The sequence below is a fragment of the Mastigoproctus giganteus genome, chromosome 6 (genome assembly GCF_048544385.1).
Source record: "Mastigoproctus giganteus isolate SK-2022 chromosome 6, ASM4854438v1, whole genome shotgun sequence".
Taxonomy (NCBI): domain Eukaryota; kingdom Metazoa; phylum Arthropoda; class Arachnida; order Uropygi; family Thelyphonidae; genus Mastigoproctus; species Mastigoproctus giganteus.
In genome coordinates this window covers 213,172,591-213,199,855 of record NC_143580.1, presented here as the reverse complement: position 1 = coordinate 213,199,855, position 27,265 = coordinate 213,172,591, and the positions used below count along the sequence as shown (strand labels likewise).

The window sequence follows — 27,265 nt, the reverse complement described above, 5'->3', positions numbered from 1 at the left end:
ATATACTTGGTCTCCTGAACTAAGCTTAATAAAATGTTGTCTACAATTAAACCAAAACATATCATGCAGCTATAAAATATTAACTAAAGTTTTTGAAACATCTGGTTGATATGGAGACCTCAATGCATGGCTTGTGTAACAATTAAAATATTTTTTTTTTATAAATTTAACCAGGTACAATCATCGTAGAAATAAAATCATACATATAATTTTGGAAATACACAGCACAGATATTCAAAAACAAATTCTACAATTCCAACCCCAAAACAGTACTTGTAAAAGAGGAATTTACAATGAGCATAACAAAGAAAACAAAAATTTTACTATAGATACTTCAACTTTTATAAACATATAAAGTGACCACAGATATTCCACTGATTTTTTTTTCTTGGTTGATAATACACTGAAAGGACAGAATTCTTGGGATACCTGGTTCCTGGCAACATAATGGATATGTATAAATATTTGGTTAATTCATGCTCATAATGGCTAGTCATTTTCTAAAATTATAGCATAATTAGCCATTACTACTAGCAAAGGGAAAATATTTTGCTTTCATAAAGGTGACTACAATCGTCTTAGAAGATTTGTGAATTCTTTTCAGTGGAACCAACTGATGATGTTACCAACTGTAATTTCTAAATGGGAAGCATTCAAAGTAATCATAGAGGCTACTAAGCTTTCTATATCAACTAAGCGATACTGTTTAAGGAAAAATCTAAATGAATGTCAGATTAGACTAGTGGCAGAAAAGAAAAATGCACGGAATGATTATAAATTAGTAGTGGACACAGAAATCTACAGTAAGTATAAACTAGTCTAAAATAAGTCACTTAGATATTTAGGCAAGCTAAGGCAGATTATGAGAAGTCTTTGGCTAATAATGCAAAGAAAAAAGCAAGCAATTCTTTGTTTATATTAACAGTAGAAGTAAAGGAATGAACCACACTGGCCAGCTAGATATGAATGGCATAACTATTCATGATCTGGTTCACACTGCTGACAAGCTAAATAAATATTTTGCATCTACATTCACCTGAAAAGAAATTTTCAGGGACTGGAATACCAGAAATACAGAAAATTATAACTGAGAGCTAAATAATTTTGTGATAACTGAGAAGAAAGTGGAAGAGAAATTGCCAAAGTCAAAAGTGAATAAAGCACCTGGGGCTGAGAGGATTTATCCAGTTATTAAAAGAAGCAAAAGAAGCAAGGAAACCCTAGCCATAATTATAAGAGGGTTCTCTTATAATTATGGCTAAGGTTTAACATAATTATAAGAGGGTTTGGATTCAGGAGGTAGGGAGAGAGGGTTCCCTAGGGATTGGAGATGTGCCAATAATGTCTACCCAATTCACAGAAGAGGATTGGAGGGTGAAGTAATTAGCATTAGTAGAGGCATATGCAAGAAAGCAAGCTTATGCAGCATCAGCCAAAAAAAAAAAAAAAAACCCTTCCACTTCACCCCTCCGTTCTAAGCTTGATTTCTGTTCCAGGGTAAAATAATACATTCCTGTCTAGGTGCAGGAGCACCTAGACAGGAATGTAGTCTTACTGCAATTTCAGCATGCATTCATTAAAGAACAATATTGTCTGACCAATCAAACTGGATACTATGAGGCAGTAACAAAGGAACTGGATACAAAAAATACTTTTGATTCAAAAAAAGCTTTTTATGCTGTTCCACATGAAAGACTGCTGTACAAATTGGTACAGCATGGTAGTCAACTGTCCCTTATCGATGGCAGCATAGTTACTGCTATGGATAAGGGGACAGTCAAGTGGGAGAAGACAGAGAGTGGTTATCAATGAGCATTGATCTTATTATCTAATGTTATAGTAAAGTCCTCCCAGGTTTCAGTGCTGGGCCCACTGTTGTTTTCAATATTCATTAATGATACTGATGAAAGCATATCAGCCTAAAGTTTGCAGATGATACAACGTTGTCACGGTAGTTAATTATAGTAATTAGGGTGTTACTACTGCAACAAGATCTAGAAAAATTAGGTAGATGGCCAAGAAATTTAACATTGACAAATGCAAGGTACTGAACATGGGCAAGCAATAATCCAAGAATAGCAAACTGTGGTGCCATACTCAGAGGTGGAGAATGAATAAGACTTGGGGGGGGGGTATAATTGAGCAGTCAGGCAAAGTTCTCTGAGCAATGCATATGGGTTACTTGGACAGCTCATAGGGTTTTGTCAATGATATATAAGAATTTTTCCAGGAGCAATAAGGAGATGTGGATCTGTTGGAAGAGATGTAGAGAAGTGTAATGAGATTAGTGAGGAGGAAAAAAAGGGCACTCCTACCAAGAAAGACTTCATTTCTACAAATTGTGTCTGGTAACTAGGCACCTGCAAGGATATCAACTAAGGTGTTTAAGACTTTGAATGGATTGAGTAAGATAAAAACACTGATATCATCTTTCTTGCTCAGACAACACATAAGCTGGTATAACTTGAAATTGAGGATGGATTGTTGCAGGATAGATGTCAGAAACTTGCTTTCAGCCAAAGGGTACTAACTGTAGGAACAAACTTCCATATGTTATTCTGGAATTGGGTAATTGGTGATGTTAGAAGTGGTATTTTGTTTTTTATTTTTACTTTGGGTAAGTGCTATATAAGCTTACTTCCTTACATTATATTCTAGTATTAATAATAATACATAAATTAAAATTAAAAATAAATTAATACAAATTAAAAATAATACATAACAAGCAAATGAGAAACTGGGATTCTCTGCAATTTCCTTGTGCTACCTGTAATTGAAATAAGTACAATACTAGAAGACAAGTCCACCTCCATGGAGCAAGGATGGCAACCAGTAGGATGCACACTCTGGGCTAAGAATCCAGTCACTCAAAATGTATAGCATGACTCTACACCACACTGCACAGACATATTCACCACTGTGCGCAATGACTTTGTTGGGTACAGTACCTTCACAAATAACAGTGGAGGTGCTAGCTTGGCTCAACACACACACACACACACACACACACACACACACACACACACACACACACACACACACACACACACACACACACACACACACACACACACAGCTGACCAGGCTAGCCAGGTAGGTCAAGTGCCTGCCTGGCAACCTAAAGGTTCAAATCCCGCCTCGGGCTTGGATCAAAGTACTGCAAAAACCTTGGGAGGTGCATTATGGCCACAAAAGCCGATGCGCCAACAACTACCAAAAAAAAAAAAAAAAAACACACACAGTGCTTCTGGCCATGTTAACAGCATAAGAATCACAGATCAAAATGCATGTAAACATTGGTAAGAGTGTCACATGATATCACATCCACAGCTATCACTTATTTCAAATGTGTTCTGCTACATGATGGTTATGACAAAAAAATAAATGAACAAAGTTATAAATGCTCTCCAACCGTTTCTTGCATGACTGGTTATTATTAAAAACAAACAAACATATTACATGTTTATTTTGACATATTGGTCCTTTTGTTTTAATGCGGCATATTTAATGCGACATATCAAGACGAGAGAGAGAGAGAGAGAGAGAGAGAGAGAGAGAGAGAGAGAGACATACAAATGAGATAATGCATTGCCATTAAAATTTATATACAGTGGACCCCCACTTTACGATATTAATCCATTCCAGAGACACCATCGTATCATGAAAATATCGTAATGTGAACCCAATAACGCATTGTTTTTTTGGTAATTCATTCCAAGACCTCGAAAGGTAACATTTTCGCTATATAACTATGCTATTTATCTCTCTAAAAGTGATTTTTATAATGGAAATTGTACATATTGATTAAAAAAATTGATTAAATCTAATATATTGATTAAAGCATAACACAAAAAATCACTTCAACTAAAGGATGCAAAAGCAAAACAAGTGGCCAACACATTTACAAATGTTGCTATTGGCTGAGAGGAAGAACCATGTGGTCCGGTTAGAGACAACTGTAAATTGAAATAAGCAGGCACCAGTTAACATGATCACTGGTTAGTGGAATCAGCCGCCTTAATTTCAAAAAACCAATTCAAATAATTAAAATGCACTGCACTTTCATCGTTATCATATGTTCAGTTATAAGAATCAATTTTGAATGCCTTTGTGATATTTTTCTAAAGAAAACTTCTGGAGGTCACAACCATGAAACAATAAAAACAATTTGAAGTTTCCGTTTTATTGGGCTTTTCTGTTAGTGCAATCTATTATAAACAGGTAGCAAACTCAATCTTACTGAGTTTGTGATAATACCGATAGCTGGAATTCTGTGGGTTTTTAGGTTATTATGGCAAAATGTGTTTCCCCTTCCATGAAATCTTCAATCATATAAAAAACATAAATAAATTTTCAGAATCTTCTCTTCATTCCTATTTTTTAAGCTTCATAAACTTGTTACTACGCATTTGCTCACTTGCACATATTGTGTTAGTTGCAACTTGTGCATTGCGTGTTCTTTGTTATTGACTGCTTATCTTTTTTACTGTTTTAAATTTTACAACCCCCCCCCCCAAATTTCAGTGAACAGAAATATTATCAACTAGTTAGTATGTGCATATTACAGGATGTATTAATTAAGCTATGTACATAAGTGAAAATTTATTTTTTGCTAACCTGTGGAAAATATTGTTCCGATTTTCATGTGTCATTTAATTTTGTTAATGGTAATGTGTAAATTTGTGTTCTTTACTTAAGTGTAAATAATAAAGTGTAAATTTGTGATCTTTACTTTTATAGTCTGTGGATAATATTCCTTCTATTTTCGCTTATTAGAATCGCCATTTAATAGAATTAAAATTCAATTTGCAAATGTGATCACAATGACCGGCGCTTACCACCATATCATATAGTGAAAGATATTGTATTATGGAGAGTCCATCCTAAAGTGATTGTATAGCGAAACAATCATAAAGCAGGGATTCACTGTATATTAAATTCAATTAAGTCCATCTCTTTAATTAATATGACTTAAAGGGCATTAGGTAATCATTTCTCTCATTCATGAAAATAATACATAACATGAAAAAATCAATAAAAATTAATTTAACATTAAATTAGGGTATTATAAAATAAAGGATAATAAAGTGAAAAAGTGTAATTATGTTCAAACTACAGCAATACCCCACATAGCATTGATAATTGGTACCGAAATTGTTCTGCATTAGGTGAAACAGTGCTGATTGAGGTATAATTATGAGTTTTAATTGAATGCGTACCACAGAAACAGTCTGCATACAAAGGCAGTGTCCAATATTTTTAATTTCAACTCCTTTTAATTGGCTATAAATCTATAAACAGTTTGCACTTGAGAGCCAATTAAAAGGATTTTAAATAAAAAAATATTGCAAAAATTTTATTAATGAAAAGGTAACATCATGAGAGATGAGAAAAAAAAGTTTTATTGTGTTTATTTAGGTTTTTGAATAATAAAGTCTGGTGAAGTTGTCTCTTCTTTTTCTCGGCGTACAAGTCTTTGTAGCATTGAATCCCATCTTGTAGTTTTCCATATCTGGATGCTACATTCAACATCCAGATCTCCATTCATAATCGCCTCACAGGCCATATCAACCTCCCGAAAAACATTCTCCAATTCTTCTGTTGAAAATTCTTTGGTGCCACTTCAGAATTGTTTTCCTCTTTTTCATATGCAATTTGCTCATTCAATGCAGTCAAATACACTGGCAGTGTCCAAAGTTTCGAATCCCAAGTTTTTTCCAATCTTCATAATGTCTTCTGCAATTGTCTGAACTTGCAATTCAAAACCAGTGAAATCATTTGTCAAATGGGGCAAAACATGTTGCCAAACAGAATGCAAGTTGTTGGCAGTGATTTCTAGCCAAGATGCAGATATATTTTCGATTATATTTAAAGGGGTAAAATGAAAAGTTTGAAAAGCTATCACTTCGTCTTGTCAGGATGGAATTAAGAATACTGAACACAGTTGCACATTGCTGTTGACTGCCTGAGGGGAGCTGTTGACACATGCATGTGAGACAATAGAGTTGGCACCGCAGCATATATGTACGCGTACCTAGGCTACGACAATGCAGCATATATATGTAGAGTACGTGTCTAGGCTATTAAATGAGTTTTACTGTGTATGGTAAATTTTCAACTTAAACTTAATTGAAAACCGTGTTATAGTGAAACCCATGCTAAGCGAGGTATTGCTGTATTATATTTAACTATTAATTTAGTAACATATAATAATATACTTTTATAATCAATTATTAACATGCTTTTATCATAGACTGATTATCCCTAAGGTATCTTAAAAGCATTGAACAATATTATTTTATACACATAGTGATGTAACCCAAACTCATTAGAACAAATAAAACTGTTTTTGACTTAAGTGTCATTCCATTAAAATAAAATTCGATCATTTGTATATGTAAAGTCAATCTGAAAAACCAAACAAAAGTGTTCGCTTACCCTTTGGGATGTTTTTCTAGTATATCTAGAACTGTATGATCACAGTATTCAAATACCAAGTGAAGTTTGCGCTTTCTGCGGAAGACTTCAATTAAATTCACCAGATTGGGATGTTTTAATTGCTGAAAATAATTTATATTTCAGTTAACATGTCAAGATAAAAGTAAATATGTATACACATGAAAATATGTATAAAAGCAAATATGTATACATAAAGAACAAATACTCACTATCGTGCTTTGAATATAATTAATTTTTTTCAGCTCAGTGAAGATTGTAGCATTATTAGTAAATTATTTTATTTTTGAGCATGCAAACATATATCAAATGAATTTTATTGCTATTGTTATAAGTGGGTTGGGGAAATAAGAAAAAGAGAGGATGAGCAAAAATACAGGAGCAAGAAGCAATCAATAAAAAAATATATATATATAAAAATACAGTATTTATTGATCAATAAATATATATATATTCCCTCTATTGCCAACTTCAAGAACATCAGAACAAAAACCTATGGGGGGAGCATAGTTTTTTTTGTTATGGCATTCTTGATATTATTTCAATAGTTTATCTTCTGATGTTGCCTGCTGCTCGTTAAAATGTGATGACTGCTTCAGGATTGATTTTATGGCAGTGATAATGGAGGAACTTCAAGGCCTCAAAACAACTCATATACTTGTAGTTTGGGCAAATATTTTGTGTGCAAGACTTTTTACCTTACTACATCCATGGCTAACTCAAAATAAATTCATTATTTTATATAGATAATATTAAAATTTACTAAAGAACTAACAAAACTCATGGCCACTGGAAATACACAAAGAGGCTAAAAACTAAAGATGCATTACCTTTAGCATGCGTATTTCACGAAGAGCAATTTTTTTTATTAAAGGATCATCTTCTGTTTCCACATATTTTTTCACAGCAACCAACTGACCATTCTCCCTATTTCTGCATTTGAATACAACACCATAAGAACCTTCTCCTATCTTGGCCATTTTCTCATATTTTTCCATGACTGGTGTTAGATGATGTCTACTTTTCCTGCAACAAAATTGCAAATTACCACTTACAGTACTATTATTCCTTAACATAAATATATTCATATGCTTATCTATTTTTTTAATAAGTTACACAATTATAAATATACAGGCATATGCATAAACTGAAAATACAAGACTAATCTCTCACATACAGTTATGAGGACCACACAAAAGTAAAGGCAACGTGGAAATTTTTTAAAAATTATTTGGTTGTGAAAAATTTGTTAGATACATTTGAACGTACTTACCAACATGTACAGAGAACTAGAAACCTTTCTTACTCTACTTTTTAACCTTTTTTTTTTTTTTTTGCATTGACTGAAATATACTGAAATAGTAATAATTTGCAATTAATAACAAAAAAAATGTGCAAAAAGCAATGACGTATGTGCAGAATGACAATATTTCCTTTCTCTGAAAACAATGGTAAATCTGCAAAAACAATGATTATAATTTTCATGGACCATTTAATAAAAGCATACAAGTTACAAAAGTTTATTATAGGAATTGGTAAAAATTGGACCATTATTATGCACAGATGATATTGTACTATGAAATCATGTATTGCAATAATCTCTGAATAAAATTAGATAAAAGTTGTAGACAATTTGGCATGACATGAAATCTAGAAACGACAAGGAAAATTCAATATACTAAATAACCAAAAATTTAGTAGATTAAACCAAAAATTGGAACTTTGCAGTTTACATGGAATTAAACAATGCAATAAGGAAATTAGGAAGTTTGCAAAGCCATTAAACCAAATTTAATTGGAGCAGGAGAAAAATTAGCCAAAACCAATAGCTATTTGTAACATAGTTTTTAAACCTATGCAGCTGAAAACTGAGTAAGAAATAAATGGATTGATCAAAAATCACAATCTTCAGAAATAAGTTTTAAGAAAAATAGATGGAACTAACAAACAGAATCAGTGACTACATTACAAATGAGGAAATAAGGAAAATTTTAGGATAACAATTATCTAATAATAAGGTAAATGATGTAAACTTAAGGTGGGATGGTCATGTGGAAAGGTGAGAGAAAGTAGATTTGCTAAACATATATTTGAGACAAAAAGGAATGGCAATAGTCCAAGAGGCAGGTAAATCAACTGTGTCAAGCAAGCAAGCATTAGAAGAAAGACAATTTAATCTGGTTGGGGCTGAAAATCTCTAACAGAATAGAATAGTATGAAAGAAAACAATGAATGGATGATTAATTTCCAAGGAGGACTGATTTGTACTGCCACAATGACCTGTACATCCACTGATTACACTAGATTTTTATTTAGATGATGATTTATTTTATAGCAGCAATAGTGATAATTATGCAACATGAAATATACCAGTACGTCTAACTGTTATCCCACAGATAACAGCTGCAATAATAACAAAAGTCTGGCTTCCATTTTCATGAAGTTAGGCTTTTGCTTCACAGCAAAAAAAACAAAAAAAAAAAACTTGCCTATAAGACATATTCACTCACATCATGATCTTCCAACCATCAGAAGATACTAATCCAGCTCTCCCTTCTTTTGCAGATTATTAACCTTGACTGCTTAGAGTGGCATTTTATGAAATAGTTCTAAAAATAGTTTGCATTATGCCCCCCCCCCCAGTTTCTTCGTCCCATATCAATATGAAAATTCCATCATTTATTCTGCTCCTCCACGTGGAGTCTGAAAACTGGATGCAGACACCAACTTTCCACTCTTCCCAACTCACAAAAGTGAAGTCTCTCTCTCTCTCTCACAAGGTACTTTTTCTTATCAATAACTGTTTCCCTTTACTGCACTTTTCTTAGAAGATCCATATCCTTCTCAAAATGGGAAATACACGTAGGGGCATATTCTACATTTAAAAATAAGAAGACAATTTAGAAACAAACATATGCTCAAAAGTCCTTATTTCCAAGATATTAAACACAGTCATAATCTAAAGCATCTGTTCAAAGTGACCTCCATTTTGTTCAAATTTTGTTTCAGACAAAACCATGATTCCCCTTGGTTGTCTTATCACTTTGGGACTTCTTAATGGTTTCAAAATGCGATTTCTCAGTTTATCTTGCATGGCAATACTCAAAAGAAACCATGGATTTCATGTTATCCCCCTCTCCACAAAAGTAATCTAAGGACATCAACACATCTGAATTTGAATGGGCTAGCACCAAGTCATTCCCTAGACTCTTGCCTATATGTGATTATTTCTCATCTGTACATCAAGTCATAACCTAATAGTTGGTTAAAACAATGGTACAGAGACCCTGCTTTCAGTCAATTCAAATAAATACATTAACAAAACAGATTTCATTAAATGACATTTAGCCTCAAGATGAGGTCAGGCACTCACACCCACACCACGAGGAGGTAGGTCTCTACTATCTAAATACTCTTACAAAATGAAGCTCCCAATCCAGGAACACATTTAGTAGATACTTTATCAAGGACCAAGTGGTCAGGAAAAGTAGTGTAGTAGCACATGCTCTTTGAGTTTCAGGGGTTCAAGCCCCTGACTGCTAAATATGGTCAATCTGCCAACCCACACTGGACCAGCGTGGCAGATTATGGTCCATTTCCTTCAACATGAATTGTTGGAGGAGGCTTCCATCCTGCAGAGGATTGATAATGGCTGCTGCTTACCTTTTTTTTTTTTTTTACCTATAAAGGACTACCAACTGGTTTCCTAACATAAAATATAGCCCAACTAGAACTACAAAATATACAATTAAAAATCATAAAGTTTTATGCATGTCAGGACAATACCCTTGTAGCTATAGGTAATCATCATGCACAAACTGTCTTGTCTCTCTCCACCACGTCACCTTCACAAGCTCCTACCAATCAAGGAACCTGTAGGGGGGGGCGAGATCTCCAACATTCACTAGATCTTAACAAAGGATATCAGTCAAGCATCATAGGAGCAACAATCCCACGCACTAGTGGAGACACCTAACCTTTGATCAACCAACCAAAATCATAGGAAATACTCATCCAAAGGAGAATGGAGAGTTCCATCACTCACTAGGTGTGGTTGGTTGGTGGAACAGACTTCCATCCCTTGTGGTGGAGGTTGATAGCCTACATAAGTTTAAGGCTCAGCTGGACAGGTATTTTGAACGAACAGAGGGGTGAAGTGGAAGTGGGTTTTTTTTTTTTTTTTTTTGGCTGATGCTGCATAAGCTTGCTTTCTTGCATCAAATGCCTCTACTAATGCTAATGCTAATGCTAAACTTCACCTACAGTGAATACTAAAAAACAAGTTAAATTTTTAGCCTACACTTGTTTAAGTTTTAGGATGTTTTTCATTTGTTTACTTATTCAAAACAACTCATGTATACTGTTAACTCAATTATATAAATGCTACTAAAATGCTAACCAACAATGCACTGGAAAATTATTCATAATCTGTCCAGTGCTCTAAAGCACAGGTATATTCTGGACAGACCTTATCCACAGTGGAATGGTTGGTGAGGATCTTCCTTCTTCAACAATTTGGACATTTTGGAAAGTCTTGTCTCTTTGGGCATTGTCCTGTCACACAGTGACCGCAGAAGTCATTGCTCTTGCAATACTTAGCTACACAGCCAAAGGCCATGCAGCAATAGCATTGTATTGAGACCAGGAGATCCCATACCCTATGCGAGGACCAGTCTGCAAACACACGAGATCTGGATATTAAGATCTTCCTAATGTCGCTGGTAATCTGAATCGCAAAATTAAAACTTGGTCTGTCTGGTCTTATTTCTTGCTAAGACCACTACGGACAGCCAGAATTGAACTTTGATTCTGCGATCTTGTAGATTACTCTTCCACTGTCCATGAGATTTTCTCGAGAAACATCCTTGTCAATGTCAAATACAACCAATTTTGAACAAAGCTTAGAGGGACAATCTACCTTGGTGTTCAGTAACCTTTAGCAAGGACATGATCTTCTGAACATTCTGCTCAGTAGCTGCTTCCATTATTACTCGCTTATCAGTAATCAATCTTATAGCAACTACCTTGCTGATATAATGTAATACACACAACACCAAGTAGGACAGTCTTTATAAGAGTACTCTTCACGCCTTCACTGGAACTAAATTTGTCCGTTGCAGCCTTGAGGATCATCATCTTCATCATAATTAGCTGTTCCTGTGTCTTAGGATGAGCCACTTCAGCAAAAGTCTTCTGCAGGAGAGAACTTGACCATAGTTGCATCAAAGTTGCATTAATACTAGAACTGCCAGCTAGCAAAAATACCTGAAACCGTTGTTGCCAGTTATTTTGACTGCTATGCATAAAATAGAATTTTAAGTTATGTTTTCATCATTTTATTATAAGCATTGATATAAATAATTGGCAGCAGTACGTAGTGTTGTGTTGTGCTTATGGTAATACATATAAAAGTAATATTACTGATAGCAAAAATTTAAACACAATTTTTTTTTTCTAGGAAATGAACTAAAGTTTAAAAATTAACATTTGAAAATTTATTTAATGAGTAAATAAATTAAAAATTAATTTGCACAATTTAAAAAAGTTATAGTTTTTTCAACAGTTCCTGTACACATGCTATTTAGACACAGTGCACATTTTTGTAGTTTTGTTTGCCTTACATTGCCTAATTTGGCATTTATGCCTTTTGAGAGGTTTGACATGGCCACTATTCTTACTGCTTTCTGTGAATCTATATATGCTTTTCTGAGCTCTTCAACTAGATTCAATATAAAATCTCTTCTCTTCATAACTTTCCCTGTTACTTCTTTATAAATAATCGAAGCATTGATTACTGTAAGATCTAATATATTATAAAAGATATGAACCAGCTGTCTACATGAACCTGTTTTTGTTGAATTTTTTTTTTTTTTTGCCATTTTGTCTAAAACATCAACCCTGTATTTTGTTTTGTTATAATATAATACTGTATCAGGCTTCTTCTTTGTACCATTACTTATTGCAACGTTTAACAGAAGTATACTTTTATTTGCTTTGACCTGATAATTCGTCAGAGTGAAATCATGAAATCTGAAGTGGAATATAATTCTGCCTTTTTTTTTTTTTTTTTTTTTTCATAGTTTGTACTATAATATTTTTTATTTGGACTAATTTCTTTGGCAATTCAAAACTGGTAAAGAAGTTACCAGTTGTTATTTGTTATTTGTTGTTATTTCGTTTTTTTTTTAGGAGCATTAGCAACTAAAGCCATATTGCTCCGGGATATGCGGTGGTCATTCCCTGACCTTTCCGCATCCTCTGTATTTGGTGGTGACGGGCTCGAACCCCGGTCTAATCAAGAAGCGTGTGCTACGCACTGCTGCTCCTTCCCACCTGGCTACAGAGGCGCCTGATGTTACCAGTGGTTGCATTTCTACCTCAATTCAAAAATGGTTCCATTAGTTTCAAGACAACAATATTCAGAAAGTGGTTGACTAGCTGGGTACATATCATCTTTCCCCAAATAAGGAAAGCCATTCAGTAGATATTTGGAAGTTATGTCAGCTGCCAACAAAAACTTTATATTAAATTTGTCTGGTTTTTTGGCCATACACTGAGTGAATCAGCATCTAACTTTAGTTGGAAATAGCTGCTCATCTATTGTAATGTTTGCTCAAAGTATATAGCAAGATTTACAGTTGAAAATAAATTTGCACCATAATTGTGAAGCTAAAGCAAATTTACCATTTCCTGAACACTCCTTCCTCGAAGAATGTATATCGAATCTTTTGAACTGCTTAATTTCATAAAAGTTGTCACATGACACTGTATCATGAAAAAATTGAGGCCCCCCATACAGTTGACCACAAACTATTCTGTTCTAAATTTCTGGCACCACATGCTCCGTGAGCTAAAAGTACAACGATAAAAGCATTGAGTTCTTGAATTGATGTAAACCAATTGTTATCCTTTTGTCTTTGTGGTTCAATTTCAATGCAATTCTGTATGTGTTTTATCATTGAAGTGTCTACAAATAAACAAAATACGCTTACCAAAGAATCCATACACACATTTTATCTTGCATAAGGAGCTGACCCAAGGTTATCATGAATTATGTTCTTTTGTAGTGCAAGTCAGGGGAGTTCCTAGGGAATGTGGCACCCAGGTGCAAATCGCAATTTGGTGCCCCCCTTTTAAAATTTTTTTCATACATATATGTAAGTTTCATGTTTTCAGGCACCGCTTGAACGTTGGTGCCCAGGTGCAGTGCACCCCTGGCACCCTTAAGACAGTCTGCACCTGGTGCAAGTCCAACCAGATTTTGAAGTCTGTTTGCTGCCCACTGACAGTCATGCATAGTTTTTACAATTATGATGCCATGTATTATCATCTACAGTATCACTTGATGTACAAGGATCAGAAATATTATTTTTCACTACTACTACTAGATTCCTCACACCTTTCATTAGGAATCCATTCATCACTTTCTTCTCTAAATTCATCTCCACTCTCCTCTCCAGACTCATTTTCAGATAGCTTTTCTAATTCCTCTAGACATTTTTGAATCTGACCTTCGGTAAGACCCTGAGATCTGCCACATTTTAGTAATACAATCGAACTAGCACTGTAAAAACTATTGCAATACCTATCATGTATAAAGTTTCACCAAGTCTAAACAAAATGGCATGTGGCATGGCACAGCAATATATAGTAGTGACTCTTACACATGCTCAGACTAAGTGGTATGCACAGATGTGCAGACATATGCACCTGGATATGTACTTACACAAACCATAGAATGATTCAAATCACAAATTCTTGTGATTCGAAGGTAAATAAATTCAAAAACTTGATTAATCGTATAAAAATTAGCTAATTTTACTGAAACTTTACAAACAGTCAAATTGACTGCTTTGGCTAAAATTTAAAAGAAAAATGTGGGCAAAATTATTTGCAATTGAGCAGGTTAAGTTGCATTTTAGGACAAAGCCTCAAGTTGCATAGTGAGTTAACATGCTTACAAGTTAGCAGCAGATCAGATCTGCTTGCAGCTAAATAGTTATAAAATTGGCATCATTATGTATATCACATATTGTGAATACCTTCACAAAGAGTTGCCATGATATTGCACTACCTCGAATAAGTAACTCTTCACCACAGGAAAAGACTATTGTTACTTATTGTCAGTGGATGCCGCCACCCAGACGGCACCGTTTCGGAGCTGATTGGCTCCTCTTTGGCGGGTGGGCAGGCACCCTGGTGTTGCAATGATAGCAAGGCAATTCCACAATATGAGAGATCCTTGATAGTGTGTAGTAATTTGAATTACGTTGCATTTTAGGGCAAAAGCCTCAAGTTGTGTGGTGATTTAACATGCTTACAAGTTAGCAAAAATGCATCAGATCTGCTCGCAACTAACTACTAAATAGTTTTAAATTGGCATCATTATATTTATATATCTCATATTGTGTAATGATGGCAATTTTATAACTATTTAGTAGTTAGCTGCAAGCAGATCCGATGCATTTGCACTAACTTGCAAGCATGTTGTTAAGTTAATAGAAAGTTAGGATCATGGATTCACACTTCTGTAGTAAAAAAGGCTGCAAAACTGCAACAATTTAAAGTAAGAAAACAGTCAAATTGACTGTTGCAGCAGCTTTGCCTTCAAAATGGCATTATCAGTATGAGTCCTTGTAACTTGTCCAAAGAGACAATGTGTTCATAACTGCTAGTTTAGGCAAATCCAATTCCTCAGCCTTGATGATATATCCCAGGGCATCAGCACTTTTTTTGTAACCCTACTTATGTAGTCCAAACCAAACTATGGCAACACTGCAGTGTATAATATGTAGTCACCAGCAGTGTAATGTCATGAGATGTTCGTGTTATGCCATGAGATGTGACTGTCCACTTTGCATAGCCAGCAAGTAGGCACCAGCTAGTTACCAACCCTGGCATGTGGAGCCAGGCCGGGGATCCACTATCTAGTACTGGTATTCACAACGTTCTGATCATAAAAACACTATAGCAGTGTGAAGAAAGTATAGCAAGACAGAAAAGATGAAAGAGAAAAATAAGAAGACTAGACAACAGAAAGGAGAAGGAGAATAAGAAGGCAAAGATACTCAATGCATTGAGTTAATACATCCAACCATCCTGATAAAAATGTTAAAAAGTCTCTATCCAACCTCTAACCAACCACCATACCTTCTGCAACAATGGACGTGATTTTCTATGCACAGAATGTGATGAGGGGCGGGTTGCAAATGAACAGTTCACACAAGTAGGCTACATTGCTTTATGTAAACATTTCTGATATGTATGCCCATTCCTCGCACAATGGGACAATTAATGGGATTAAGTTTCTTTAAGTAGCAACGTCTAGTCACATAACCATAACAAAGGCATCTATAGCATATTGTGGTTAGATAAAATCTCCTAAATTTATTGCTCATGTAACCCAAAAAACACATGGTTTAAATGCTCAAGGTGGCCCCAATTCTGAAACTTACTGTCAGGGCATCGGCACAGAAAACTATGGAACTAAATTTTTAAATATATCACGCTCAAAGCTACACAAATTATTAAAAACTTATTAAACTATTATCAAAAATTATTATTAAATTATACACTAAATTATATATATAATATTAAACAGGATTTCAAGGAAAGCAAAGATATTCATTTCAAATTTCTAAATTATAATATCCACAGTTTCCTGTTCGAGAGTTCCCCCCAAACAGGGTACGAAATTTTTTTTTTGGGGGGGGGGGACAAAATTCCCCAAAAATTCACTGATTTGCTGTAAATTTCAAGTTAGAGAGGGCACACCAAAAAATCTCGCACAGGGCAATGACAGACCTGGTGCCACTTCTGCCTACATGCTATGCCCTTTTCTCTTGATACCACTTCAATCATTTTTTAATTCCTCTCTCCACCTTGATTTTGTTCATATTTTCTGCTGTATCTTTGCTGTATTATTTCCTATCTGTCTTTGGATTCCCATTTAATATTACATGTATATATAAAACTTGGTTTATCACTGAACTTGATGATATGTCACAGTTTTTATTATTTTAACCAGTCCTTGAGGTTGGTCCTTGAGGTTGTCACAGACATTCTCTCAGATATGCCAGACAAGCTGTACTTGCTACCTGGGAGTCTAAAACGCTGATGGAACTGATATTCGGGTGACACTCAAGTCAAGTGGACCCAATTTCGGCGAAGTCCGGACGGTCTGTGACAGCCAAATCCTCTGCCTGCACCTTCACGATGGTGGGACTGTTAGTAATCCTGGGTATAACCTCCATGCACAAGTACATGGTGGGTGACCACCCAGGTGTGAACCAACGTAAGCAGGGGTCGAGATGTGGCGCCCTCCACATGGAGGAACGCCGCCCCTCTATGTTACCAAGCAGTACTAGGTGGAAGATGACTCTCATCAACCGGTGAAATCCCACCACTTTGCTTATTGGAGGCTTGAAATGGTGGAATCCATGTTTAGTCTCTAGAGCTAAGTTCCGGTCAACCCTTCCCTATCTCTTCCATCATGCAGTATGATTGATGACTTTTGAGGTTATGATGAACGTCGCGGCGAGATCCAATATTCCTTACATTTCGAGGATACAGCTCTAAAACGGTGTTCGCAGGCCGGCCGCTAGTTAGTACACCGGACTGAACCTACTGGTAACTCTCTAGGAAGCTTCCAGATCAGCTAGTGTATAATCTTGCTACCTCTACTCTGCCAGATAGTGACTGGAGGGAGTCCGAGTAGTGTGTATGCGGGGAGCATTGTCGAGGCCACGTTATGTCAAGGATCTGGGTATATTCTTACCACATGTACGCCATATCCAAAAATTTCTTTACTTCATACAGCATGTCCCACCTACTTTTTCTTACTATTGAATACACCATGAATTGTCAAACTAATAGAACAAGCTTATCTGCGAAAAGATCTAAACCTCCCAAGGACTTCCTAATTCATTTCACAAATATACGTGGTCTCAATTCTAATCTCAACGATGTCCATTTCCACTTGCAGTCTGTCAAAAACCCTGTACTTTTTCTGACAGAATCTCAGTTATTGGTTGATTCATCTACTGCTCATCTCAGATGCCCAAATTATTCGCTGTATGATTCCTTTCGCCTCAAAGGTGGTACTTGTGCATATGTCCGTTCTGATATTCCCTGTCAGAGACTTGGCAATTTGGAATCTCCTCTCTTTGATCTTCTCTGGCTTAAAATCTCTCTACCTCATTGTGTCAAATTCATCTGTTGTCTCTACCGTTCTCCCAACTCCACTAATCACTTGGAGCTCTTTGACTTCCTCTCTTTGCAACTTGACTTTCTCCAGTCCAACTTTCCTAACAGTGAAGTAATTTTCCTTGGTGATTTTAATATTCACAACTCCAGCTGGCTTCAGTTTTCTAGTCACATCGACCCAGCAGGTCGAGATGCTGAGGCTTTTGCAATTACTAATGACCTAGCACAGATTGTTCATTTACCTACAAGAATACCGGACAATCCTAATCATACAGCCAATACGCTTGATCTTTTTCTCACAAACAACCCTTTTAAGTACACAGTCGAAGTGAGAGGTCCTTTAGGCACTTCAGATCACAACTTGGTGATTGTCTCTTCTCCAATGGAACCTTTATCTCATGGCTATTCCCAACCACGTGTTGTTTGGCATTACAAGAATGCAAAATGGGATGACCTGCGAGACTTCTTTTCTTCTTTTCCTTGGTCGGATTACTGTTTCAAAACTTCTGATGTCAACGTTTGCTCAGATCGTGTCAGAGAAATTATTCTTGCAGGAATGGAATCCCTTATCCCACACTCCACTTTTAAATCTCGTCCTTTATTTAAACCTTGGTTTTCCAATAAATGTGCTAAGGCTGTCCAAGAGAAAATTTTGCATATCGTAATTGGCTTGTTTCTAATTCTTCAGTTTCATTTTCTGCCTACACCAAAGCTCGCAACAGTTGGAAAGCAGTTATTAATCAGTTCAAACTAGAGTTTGAACAGGCTAAGAGTAGAAAACTTGCCTCTTGCCCTAATGGTAGCCAAGCATTCTGGTCTCTTGCCAAAGCTATTGGATGCAACTTTTGCCCATCTTTGCTCAAACCTCTGTCCAAATCAGATGGTTCTGTTGCCACTTCAGCCAAGGATAAAGCTGACCTGCTAGCATCCCATTTTTCTTCCAGCTCATGTATTAATGATCTTGGTAAAACACCTCCCACCATTCCCAACACGCTCCATTCAATGCCTCCTGTGGTCTTCCGTCAAAAGGATATCAGAAGGATTTTGATGAATCTTGATGCTAAGAAAGCTCCAGGTCCTGATGGTATCTCTGCACTTGTTCTCAAAACCTGTGCTCCTGAACTTACTTCTATCCTTTGCCGCCTTTTTTCACTTTCTTATTCCAAAGGTGTTTCTCCTTCTGCTTGGAAATTTGCTCATATCCTGCCAGTTCCTAAAAAGGGTGACAAATCCCCCCATCCAATTATCGTCCCATTGCAATTACTTCTACTCTTTCTAAAGTAATGGAGAAATCAATTAACCGCCAACTCAAACTACCTGGAAATCTTTCATCTGGTCAACGATCACCAGTATGGATTCCGTCAGTGTCGATCCACTGGAGATATTCTGGCTTATGTTACCCATTTATGGACTAATTCAATGGAAAGGTTCGGTGAAATACAAGTAGTTGCTCTTGACGTCTCAAAGGCTCTTGATCATGTTTGGCATAAAGGTCTTTTAAACAAGATTCCATCTTATGGTTTGCCAACTGTTTTTAGTAATTGGTTATCCAGTTTTCTCTCTGATCGCTCACTGAGGGTGATGGTAGATGGCTCTCTGTCTTCTAACTTATCCACTAATGCCGGTGTCCCCCAAGGTTCAGTTCTTTCCCCCACTCTTTTCCTCTTGTATATCAATGACCTTCTTCCATTGACTGGAAATCCTATCCATAGTTTTGCCGATGATAGCACATTGCATTCAACTTTCCATTTTGAGAAACCTTGTCCTGCTCAATCAGCTTCAACTTCTTGAAAATCTGCTACCAATTCCTTAAATGCCGATCTTCAGGTAATTCTCCAGTGGGGCAAAGACAACTTAGTTGATTTCAACCCTTCTAAAACTCAGTCTTGTCTTATATCTCGCAAAAAGGATTCTTCTGCTCCTATGCTTATCTTTAGTGACACTCCAATTTCTAGGCAAAATGATATATCTCTTTTGAGGATTACCCTGACTTCTAATCTCTCTTGGCACAAGCACATTACAAATATTGCTTCCTCTGCATCTAAAAAACTTGGTTTCCTCTTTCGCTCTTGGCGTTACTTTTCTTCCAAACAGCTGCTCACTCTGTATAAATCGCAAATCCGCCCTGCCATGGAATATTGTTCCCACATCTGGGGTGGTGCCCCCAAAACCTCTCTCAGGCTTCTTGATTCCATTCAGAAGAGGGCAGTTAAGTTAATTAATGATTCATCTCTAACAGCACATCTCTCCACTCGCTTTCTCATAGACACACTGTTTCTGCTGCATGCCTCTTCTACAGATACTTCCATGGGCACTGTTCTTCTGAATTGGCTTCTATAATTCCTGCTCTCTCTTTCAAAACAGTCCGAACACGTGCCACCACTAGCCAACATCCAATTACTGTCCAACTTCAAACCCACAGAACCAACTTTTCATCTTCCTCATTTATTCATTCAACTGCCGTTTTCTGGAACAACCTTCCTTCATACGTATTTCCTGAAAATTACAATCTACAGAAGTTCAAGTCCAATGTCAACAAATATCTTCTTTCATCTTCTTAACCTCAAACCCAAGCACGGTACTAAGTACTATAGGTTCTAATACCTCTCGTGTTTGGGGTTCACATAAAAAAAAAAAAAAAAAAAAAGTCAGTTCACTGGCTTCTAAATTTCATTTATTTCAGGTTTTAATAATTCTGCAGCTTTGAGCCTGTTACATATTACAAAATATTTTAGTGCCACAGTTTTCTGTGCTATTCCATTTTCACATTATTTACGGGATTTTCATTATTATTCTTTGCCTTAAGTTACATGCATTTTATATATATATGCACATAATTGTATTTCACCTTATTTCAAAAAAAAAAAAAAAAAAACACAGACTGGTTAACTTTCCAACTGAGGAACATAAAACCTTGTCAGAAGTAGTTAGAACCCCTATACAGCCAGCACCAAGATTTCTTAATCTCAGTTTTATCAACAATGTTTTATTGTTATATTTTTTTTTTGTTGCCAGTAAAAAACAAGAAGTTAGCATTAGTAGCAGCACATGATTTTTTTTTTTTTTTTTTTTGGCTGATGCCAAAAAAAAAAAAAAAAACAAAAGAAAGGAAAGGAAAAAGAAAAGAAAAAAAAAGACATTCCCATTTCACCTATTCAATCCCACCAATAGTTTGTCTTGTTCTTCCTTGAATTTATTAAAGATATCAACTTCCACAACAACAACAGATGAAAGTTGGTTCCAGAAACCAACCACTCGCTGTTAAAAGCAAACTTACACACCTCTATTTTACAACCATCCTTTCTCAATTTGAATTCAGGCCCCTTTGTCGTGCAGAGTCTGAGCAAGAGGAAGAATCCCATCAGCATTGAGCTTGCTAAAACTATTCAAAGCCTTAAACACCTCAATTAGATCACCTTGCAGGTGCCTGGTCTCCAGATGCTGCAATTTGCAGAACTGAAGTCTTTCTTGGTACACCTCTTTGTTCCTTCACCAATCTCGTTGTCCTCTGCACTCATTCCAGCAGCTCTAGATATCTGACTTCATATCTGACTACACAACAACCACAAGGTCTTTTACATTTTCCACTACCCTGAGTGTAGTACCAGATAGTTAGTACATTACTATGGAGTTACTGCTACCCTTATACAGTACTTTGCATTTGTCCAATTGCCTTCGGTTGCCATTTCACAGCCCATCGGCCTAACTTTTCTAGATCCTGTTGCACAGGCATACGATCATTATCTACCCTACCAACGTTTGTATCATCTGCAAACATGGACATTAAGCCTGATATACCATCATCAAAATCATTGATAAATATAGAAAACTACAATGGTCCCAACACCGAACCCTTGGGGACTCCACTAATAACATTAGTCTACAAAGAGCAGTGTCCATTGATTACCACTCTGTCTTCTCCCACTCAACCATCCCTTTATACACAGCAGTAACTCATCCTTAATGTCACACTGCTCCAATTTGTACAGCAACCTTTTATGTGCAACAGTATCAAAGGCTTTTCTGAAATCCAAATATATGATATCAAAATTACTTTTTGCACCCAGTTCCTTTGTAGTCACATCTTAGTAACCAATCAAATTGGTCAAACAAGATTTCCCCCTAACAAACCCATGCTGTGTTTTAAATATAATTGCAGCCTTGTCTAGATGATCCTGAATTACTTTTTTAAACAGTGACTTCATTTTCCCCGGAACAGAAGTTAGAAACTAACAGGTCTGTAATTACTCATCACCCTTTGAGAATGGGGATATATCTGCACATCTCCAGCCTGTGGGGACCTCCCCGAATCCAAGGATGCTCTCATAATTACAGCTAACAGTTTGCTTAGTTCCTTCACTGCCTTACTTAATTGGATAGATTCCTTCCTTCCCAGGTGCCCTTCTTATGTTTAACTTCAATAATTTTTGTTCAGCTATCCTCTTACTTATTAAAAAATCATTTAACTCCCTGTTAGAGACTAATAAACTTCTGGCAACCACCCCTCTTAAGAATTCCTCATGAGTGAATGTAGATGCAAAATGCTTATTCAGCTTTTTAGCAACCTGAACAGGACCATCAACAGTGGTACCATCAACATCAAGTGGACCAATTTGATCCATCCCCTTCCTTCTAGTGTTTACATAAGTAAAGAAGTCTTTGCTGTTTTTCTTTGCATCTTTTGCCAAAGATTTCTCATAATCTGCCTTTGCTTGCCTAACCACCTTTGTAACTTGATTACAGACTAGTTTATATCTAACTATAGGCTTCTGTGTTGCATGATAATTTATATGCATTTTTCTTCTCAGCTACGAGTCTCATTAGTTTACATAAAACTATGAAAGCATACCTACCTACCTACCTAAGCAAGGGTTATGGCCTAAATTATGCCGATAAAAAGCATTAGCCAGCAATAAGCAGCTACCATTAATGAGAGAGGTATTAGCATTAGCATTAGTAGAGGCATTTGATGCAAGAAAGCAAGCTTATGCAGCATCAGCCAAAAAAAAAAAAAAAAAACCACTTCCACTTCACCCCTCTGTTCGTTCGAAATACCTGTCCATCTGAGCCTTAAACTTATTTAGGCTATCAACTTCCACGACAAGGGATGGAAGTCTATTCCACCAACCAACCACCCGCTGGCTAAAGGCAAATTTCCGCACGTCTATCCTGTATTATAAAATGATATTAAGTTAGATGAAATCAGACAATTGCTTTAACATTTAATATTCAATATTTTAAAATTACAAGATTAATGAGTGTTTCTGGATAATCCTTTTTGTGTATAATATTTTCTCAATAATACATTTTGACATTACATAATGGGAAGCTTTAAAACATTCCCATTATATAATGGCAGAGATATACATCAATTATATTTCTATAAGAAACAAAAAAAAATTCATATTGTTGATAAAGAATTTAACAGCCATATACAGTTGTAAATATAGAATTTAGCAGCACATATAATTGTAGATATAGAATTTAGCGGAACATATAATTGTAGATATAGAATTTAGCGTAACATATGAGTGTAGATAAAGAATTTAGCAGCACGTATAATTCTAGATAAAGAACTTAGCAGTACATATAATTCTAGATAAAGAACTTAGCAGTACATATAATTCTAGATAAAGAATTTAACAATTGCAAATATAACTGTAGTCAGTTGTTTTTAAAAGTAGTTTCTGCTTCCAAAGACAACTGATTAAAATTGTTTTCAAAAGACAATATGTAATTACAAACTAACCAATTTAAAGTTAAAAAAAAAAAAAAAGCCTCTTTAAATTTATTTAAATGTTTCTGTTGAATAAAAATATTTTAATTTTATTTATTACACAATGTCTGTCTTACTTAGAAGTTTTGCCAGAAACTTATGATAATTTTCAACTGATAGTCATCTATTGACGTTCATTAACCACATAAACTTAATAATAATTAATAATAACAACCATGCCAGCATACCCGGCCCCCTGCCGTTCTGTGTTCAACAGGGGTAGGCGCAGAAAAGAAGTGGACTACTTTAATTCTATTGAAAACACAAATTAACAATGGATTTCCCTAGGGGTTGGTAAGTATGGGCTTGGCACACCCAGTGTCCTGAGCTGGATATCATCATTCTTCTCTTCCTTGGTCTTCTACTCTTCTACTCTTCTACTCTCTTCTACTTCTCTCTCTCTCTCAGGGTAACTCGGAATTTTTTTTTTTTTTTTTTGGCTGGTGCAGCAAAAGCCTCAGGCTTCTTTTCACCATATGGCTAATGATAATAATAATATACTGTAATAATATTACACACAAAAATATTTGGATATTAATATAACATAACACATTCGCAGGCCATTTCTATTGTTAAAACAATATAGAACATTACCCATCAAGATTTCAACTTAAATGTCGTTATTAATACTAGCATAATCCTTTTTCTGTATAATAATATATTATTAGCCATATGGTGCAAGGAAGCCTGAGGCTTTTGCTGCACCAGCCAAAAAAAAAAAAAATTTGAGTTATCCAGAGAGAGAGAGAGAGAGAGAGAGAAAACAAGAGTCAGAAGTAGAAATGAGTCACCAAGAAAGAGAAGAAAGGTGATACCCAGCTCAGGACCCTTTTTTGTTTATTGCCAATATATTATTACAGATTTGTGAATTCACAATAAACTGTAAACTTACCAGATTTTCAAAGAATGCGTTCAACTCAGACTATTTTATACGACAAACAAAACACTTGATAGTATTTGCTGCTATACCTTCGTTGCGTTTGTTTACTATACTAAATCTGTAATACATTCAGAAATTCAGACAGTTTGTAGTCACGTCAAACAAATACCAAATGTGTCGATTATCCAATTCATGGTATTTTCTTATCGAACGAAAAGAGCGTGAACAGTTTTCATTAATTTATATATATTTTGGAAATTTTGTGTAGTAGTGAAAATGCTTGCGCAACTACACGTCCGCCATTTTACACGCCAATTGAAACACCTGTTTCAGGAAAAGGAAAGTAGCTGTTAACGTACAACCTCTGCCTTGTGATTCAATGCCTTGATTGGGAAAATTCATCTACTCAGAACGCATATTTAATAAGTGTTTACTTTAGGAACCAAATATAACGCGTGATGAAAAAGTAACAGCCGTAATTAGTTTCCACTGCTGACTTTAAATGGTAAGTAGCATGCGCTACGTCTAATACCGTATAACATATACCTCGTTCTCGGTGCTATGCCATATCGTTGTCGTGGCAACAAGCAACAGGAAGTGGCGTCAGTTGCTTAGTTAACCAGCATGCGCACCCCAGATGTGTAGGCGAGAACTATAAATTTCCATTATTCGAATATTCAAAAAAAAAAATAAATAAATAAAATAATAATAATAATAAAAAAGCATCGTAATAGAGTCGATGCGTTAGGTGTGTTCAAAGCGCCAAACTAAGGCAACTAAAGTAACTTCACAGCTACAAACCAGGAGTCAACTCTGTCTTAGCAATAAAAGCAGTTGTATACAGGGATGTATTTGTTTGTGTACAATAAATAGTTCTTTTGCTTCTGTACGTGTCTGTAATTGGCTGACCCTTAGGTCGATTTGCAGAACTACAAACCCCAGTTTCGGGGAGAAAAATTACAACCGTCACGTGAAACCTACTAAATCAGCCACGTTTGGGGAGGGGGGGTAATAAACATTCCTTGCATCACTGACGAGATTCGAAGTGTGTGCAATGTGTTCATAAATCAGGGTGGCCCTAGGCAATCGTCCATCTCCACCTAGAAATTCTGTGGAGTCCAAACTTTTAGAGAAGTTGGAATATTGGCGGGCCAGAGAAAATTCCTAATTACAGAAAACTACATTCTCTGCATAATTTTAATGTTATGCAGAGAAACAAATTTTATACCTACCTATCCAGCCTGGAGCAAACACAGCTTTGCCAACAAAATATCTCCTACACAACAACACAGGAAGGGGAACCCTTCACCAGGATTGAGCTGGAGATTGCGGTTGCCAAGCTGAGGAACAAGAAGTCCCCAGGGGAAGATCTCTTAGAACCAGAGATTATTAAGAAGACAGTCGAGACCATTCCGGAGGAAATATTAAAACTGTACAACAAATGCCTAAAAGAAGGATACTTCCCCCGCGCTTGGAGGGTGGCAACGCTCCGACTAATCCTAAAAAATCCATCAAAGCGGCAGGACCTCCCGGGATCCTACCGACCCATAGCACTCCTGACAATACTCAGCAAACTGTTGGAACACCTGCTAAGAAATAGGATAGGAAACCACAATTCAAATACAGGTCTAGAGTCCTCGAATCAGTTCGGCTTCCAGAAAGGAAAAAATTAAAAATTATTATTTTAGGGTTGCCCGTAATTAAATACATTAACCCGTATTTTGTGTCTGTAAATTACGTATGTTCTATGGTTGATTTGCCTGTTTTGCTGGACGAAAAAACCCCAGTTACTGGGGAGAAAAACCTTGATATCTACGCCTGAGACCAACTAACTCGGCCACGGAGTGAAAAAAGCCCAATAAAGTTCCTCGCGTCATCGACGGGATTCGAACCCAGGCCTTTTCCACCCGGTGTGGGGAGGACGGTGACGATACCACTGTGCTACCCGCGCAGACCCTCCGGAAAGGAAACTCCACCACCGATGTCCTGCAAAACATTGTCAATGCTGCCACAACAACAGATCGGAAATACTTCCTCGTCATTGCAATCGACTTCGCCGGGGCGTTTGACACCCTCTGGTGGCCAAGCGTCCTTGGCAGGCTCCGGGAGGCCAACCTTTCAATCAACCTATTTAAGTGCATAAGTACATATCTATCCAACAGATCTGTCAAAGTCACTGCTCCATACTGCACAGTAACAAGATCAATTTACAGAGGATGCCCGCAAGGCTCCGTTCTGAGCCCACTTCTTTGGAACGTGGTCCTGGACGGATTCCTAAATCTCAATCTCGGAAATGTCACATCCCAAGCCTACACAGACGACTTCATTCTGATGCTGGCCGAGGACAGCAGAGCAAATTTGGAACATACAGCAAACCGGGCGCTTGCCACCCCACAACAATGGGCTGATAGAAACAACCTAGCAATATGTTCAGCAAAAACAAGCTCGATCCTACACCGGGAGGGGGAACCTGGACGTCAGGAGACCTCCCCAAATCAAAGTAAATGGGACCACTATCAAGCTCACAACAGAAATGGAGCACCTCGGTGTCATTCTAGACAGAAATTTATCCTTCACCCCCCACCCCCCATATAAACTACCTCCGGAACGAAATTAGAAATTTCTCCTCTCCCTTTGCAAGAATCACCCGTAAGGACTGGGGTCTGAGGAAAAAGACTCGCCCTCTTCCACAAAACTGTCTTTCTGCCAGTCATCCTGTATGCATCGGGAGTCTGGTATAAAAAAGCGACAACCGCAACAAACAGAAGAAAGCTTGAAACTGTACAGAGATACATCCTGCTCATGATCTCCCGAGCCTGCAACACGGTCAGCATTCATGCACTCCAGGTCCTTATGGGAGCCCTTCCCCTGGATCTCGAGATAATTCGCTGTGACCTCCTCTACAACCTTTCCAAAGGCAAACCTGCTGCCTGTCAAGATTTCACACT

General features: G+C 36.6%; 1 protein-coding gene across 1 annotated transcript in view; it reads right to left on the bottom strand.

Annotated features, from left to right (window-relative positions):
• Positions 1-27,265, bottom strand: part of LOC150084933 (cyclin-dependent kinase-like 4) — a 109,140-nt gene that overhangs the window by 60,357 nt on the left and 21,518 nt on the right. Inside the window, exons 2-3 of the mRNA XM_090375657.1 lie at positions 7,287-7,482; positions 6,439-6,560 (exon numbers count right to left, since the gene is read on the bottom strand). Coding sequence (XP_090231783.1) covers positions 6,439-6,560; positions 7,287-7,482 — 318 coding nt within the window. The remainder of the gene's footprint in view (positions 1-6,438; positions 6,561-7,286; positions 7,483-27,265) is intronic.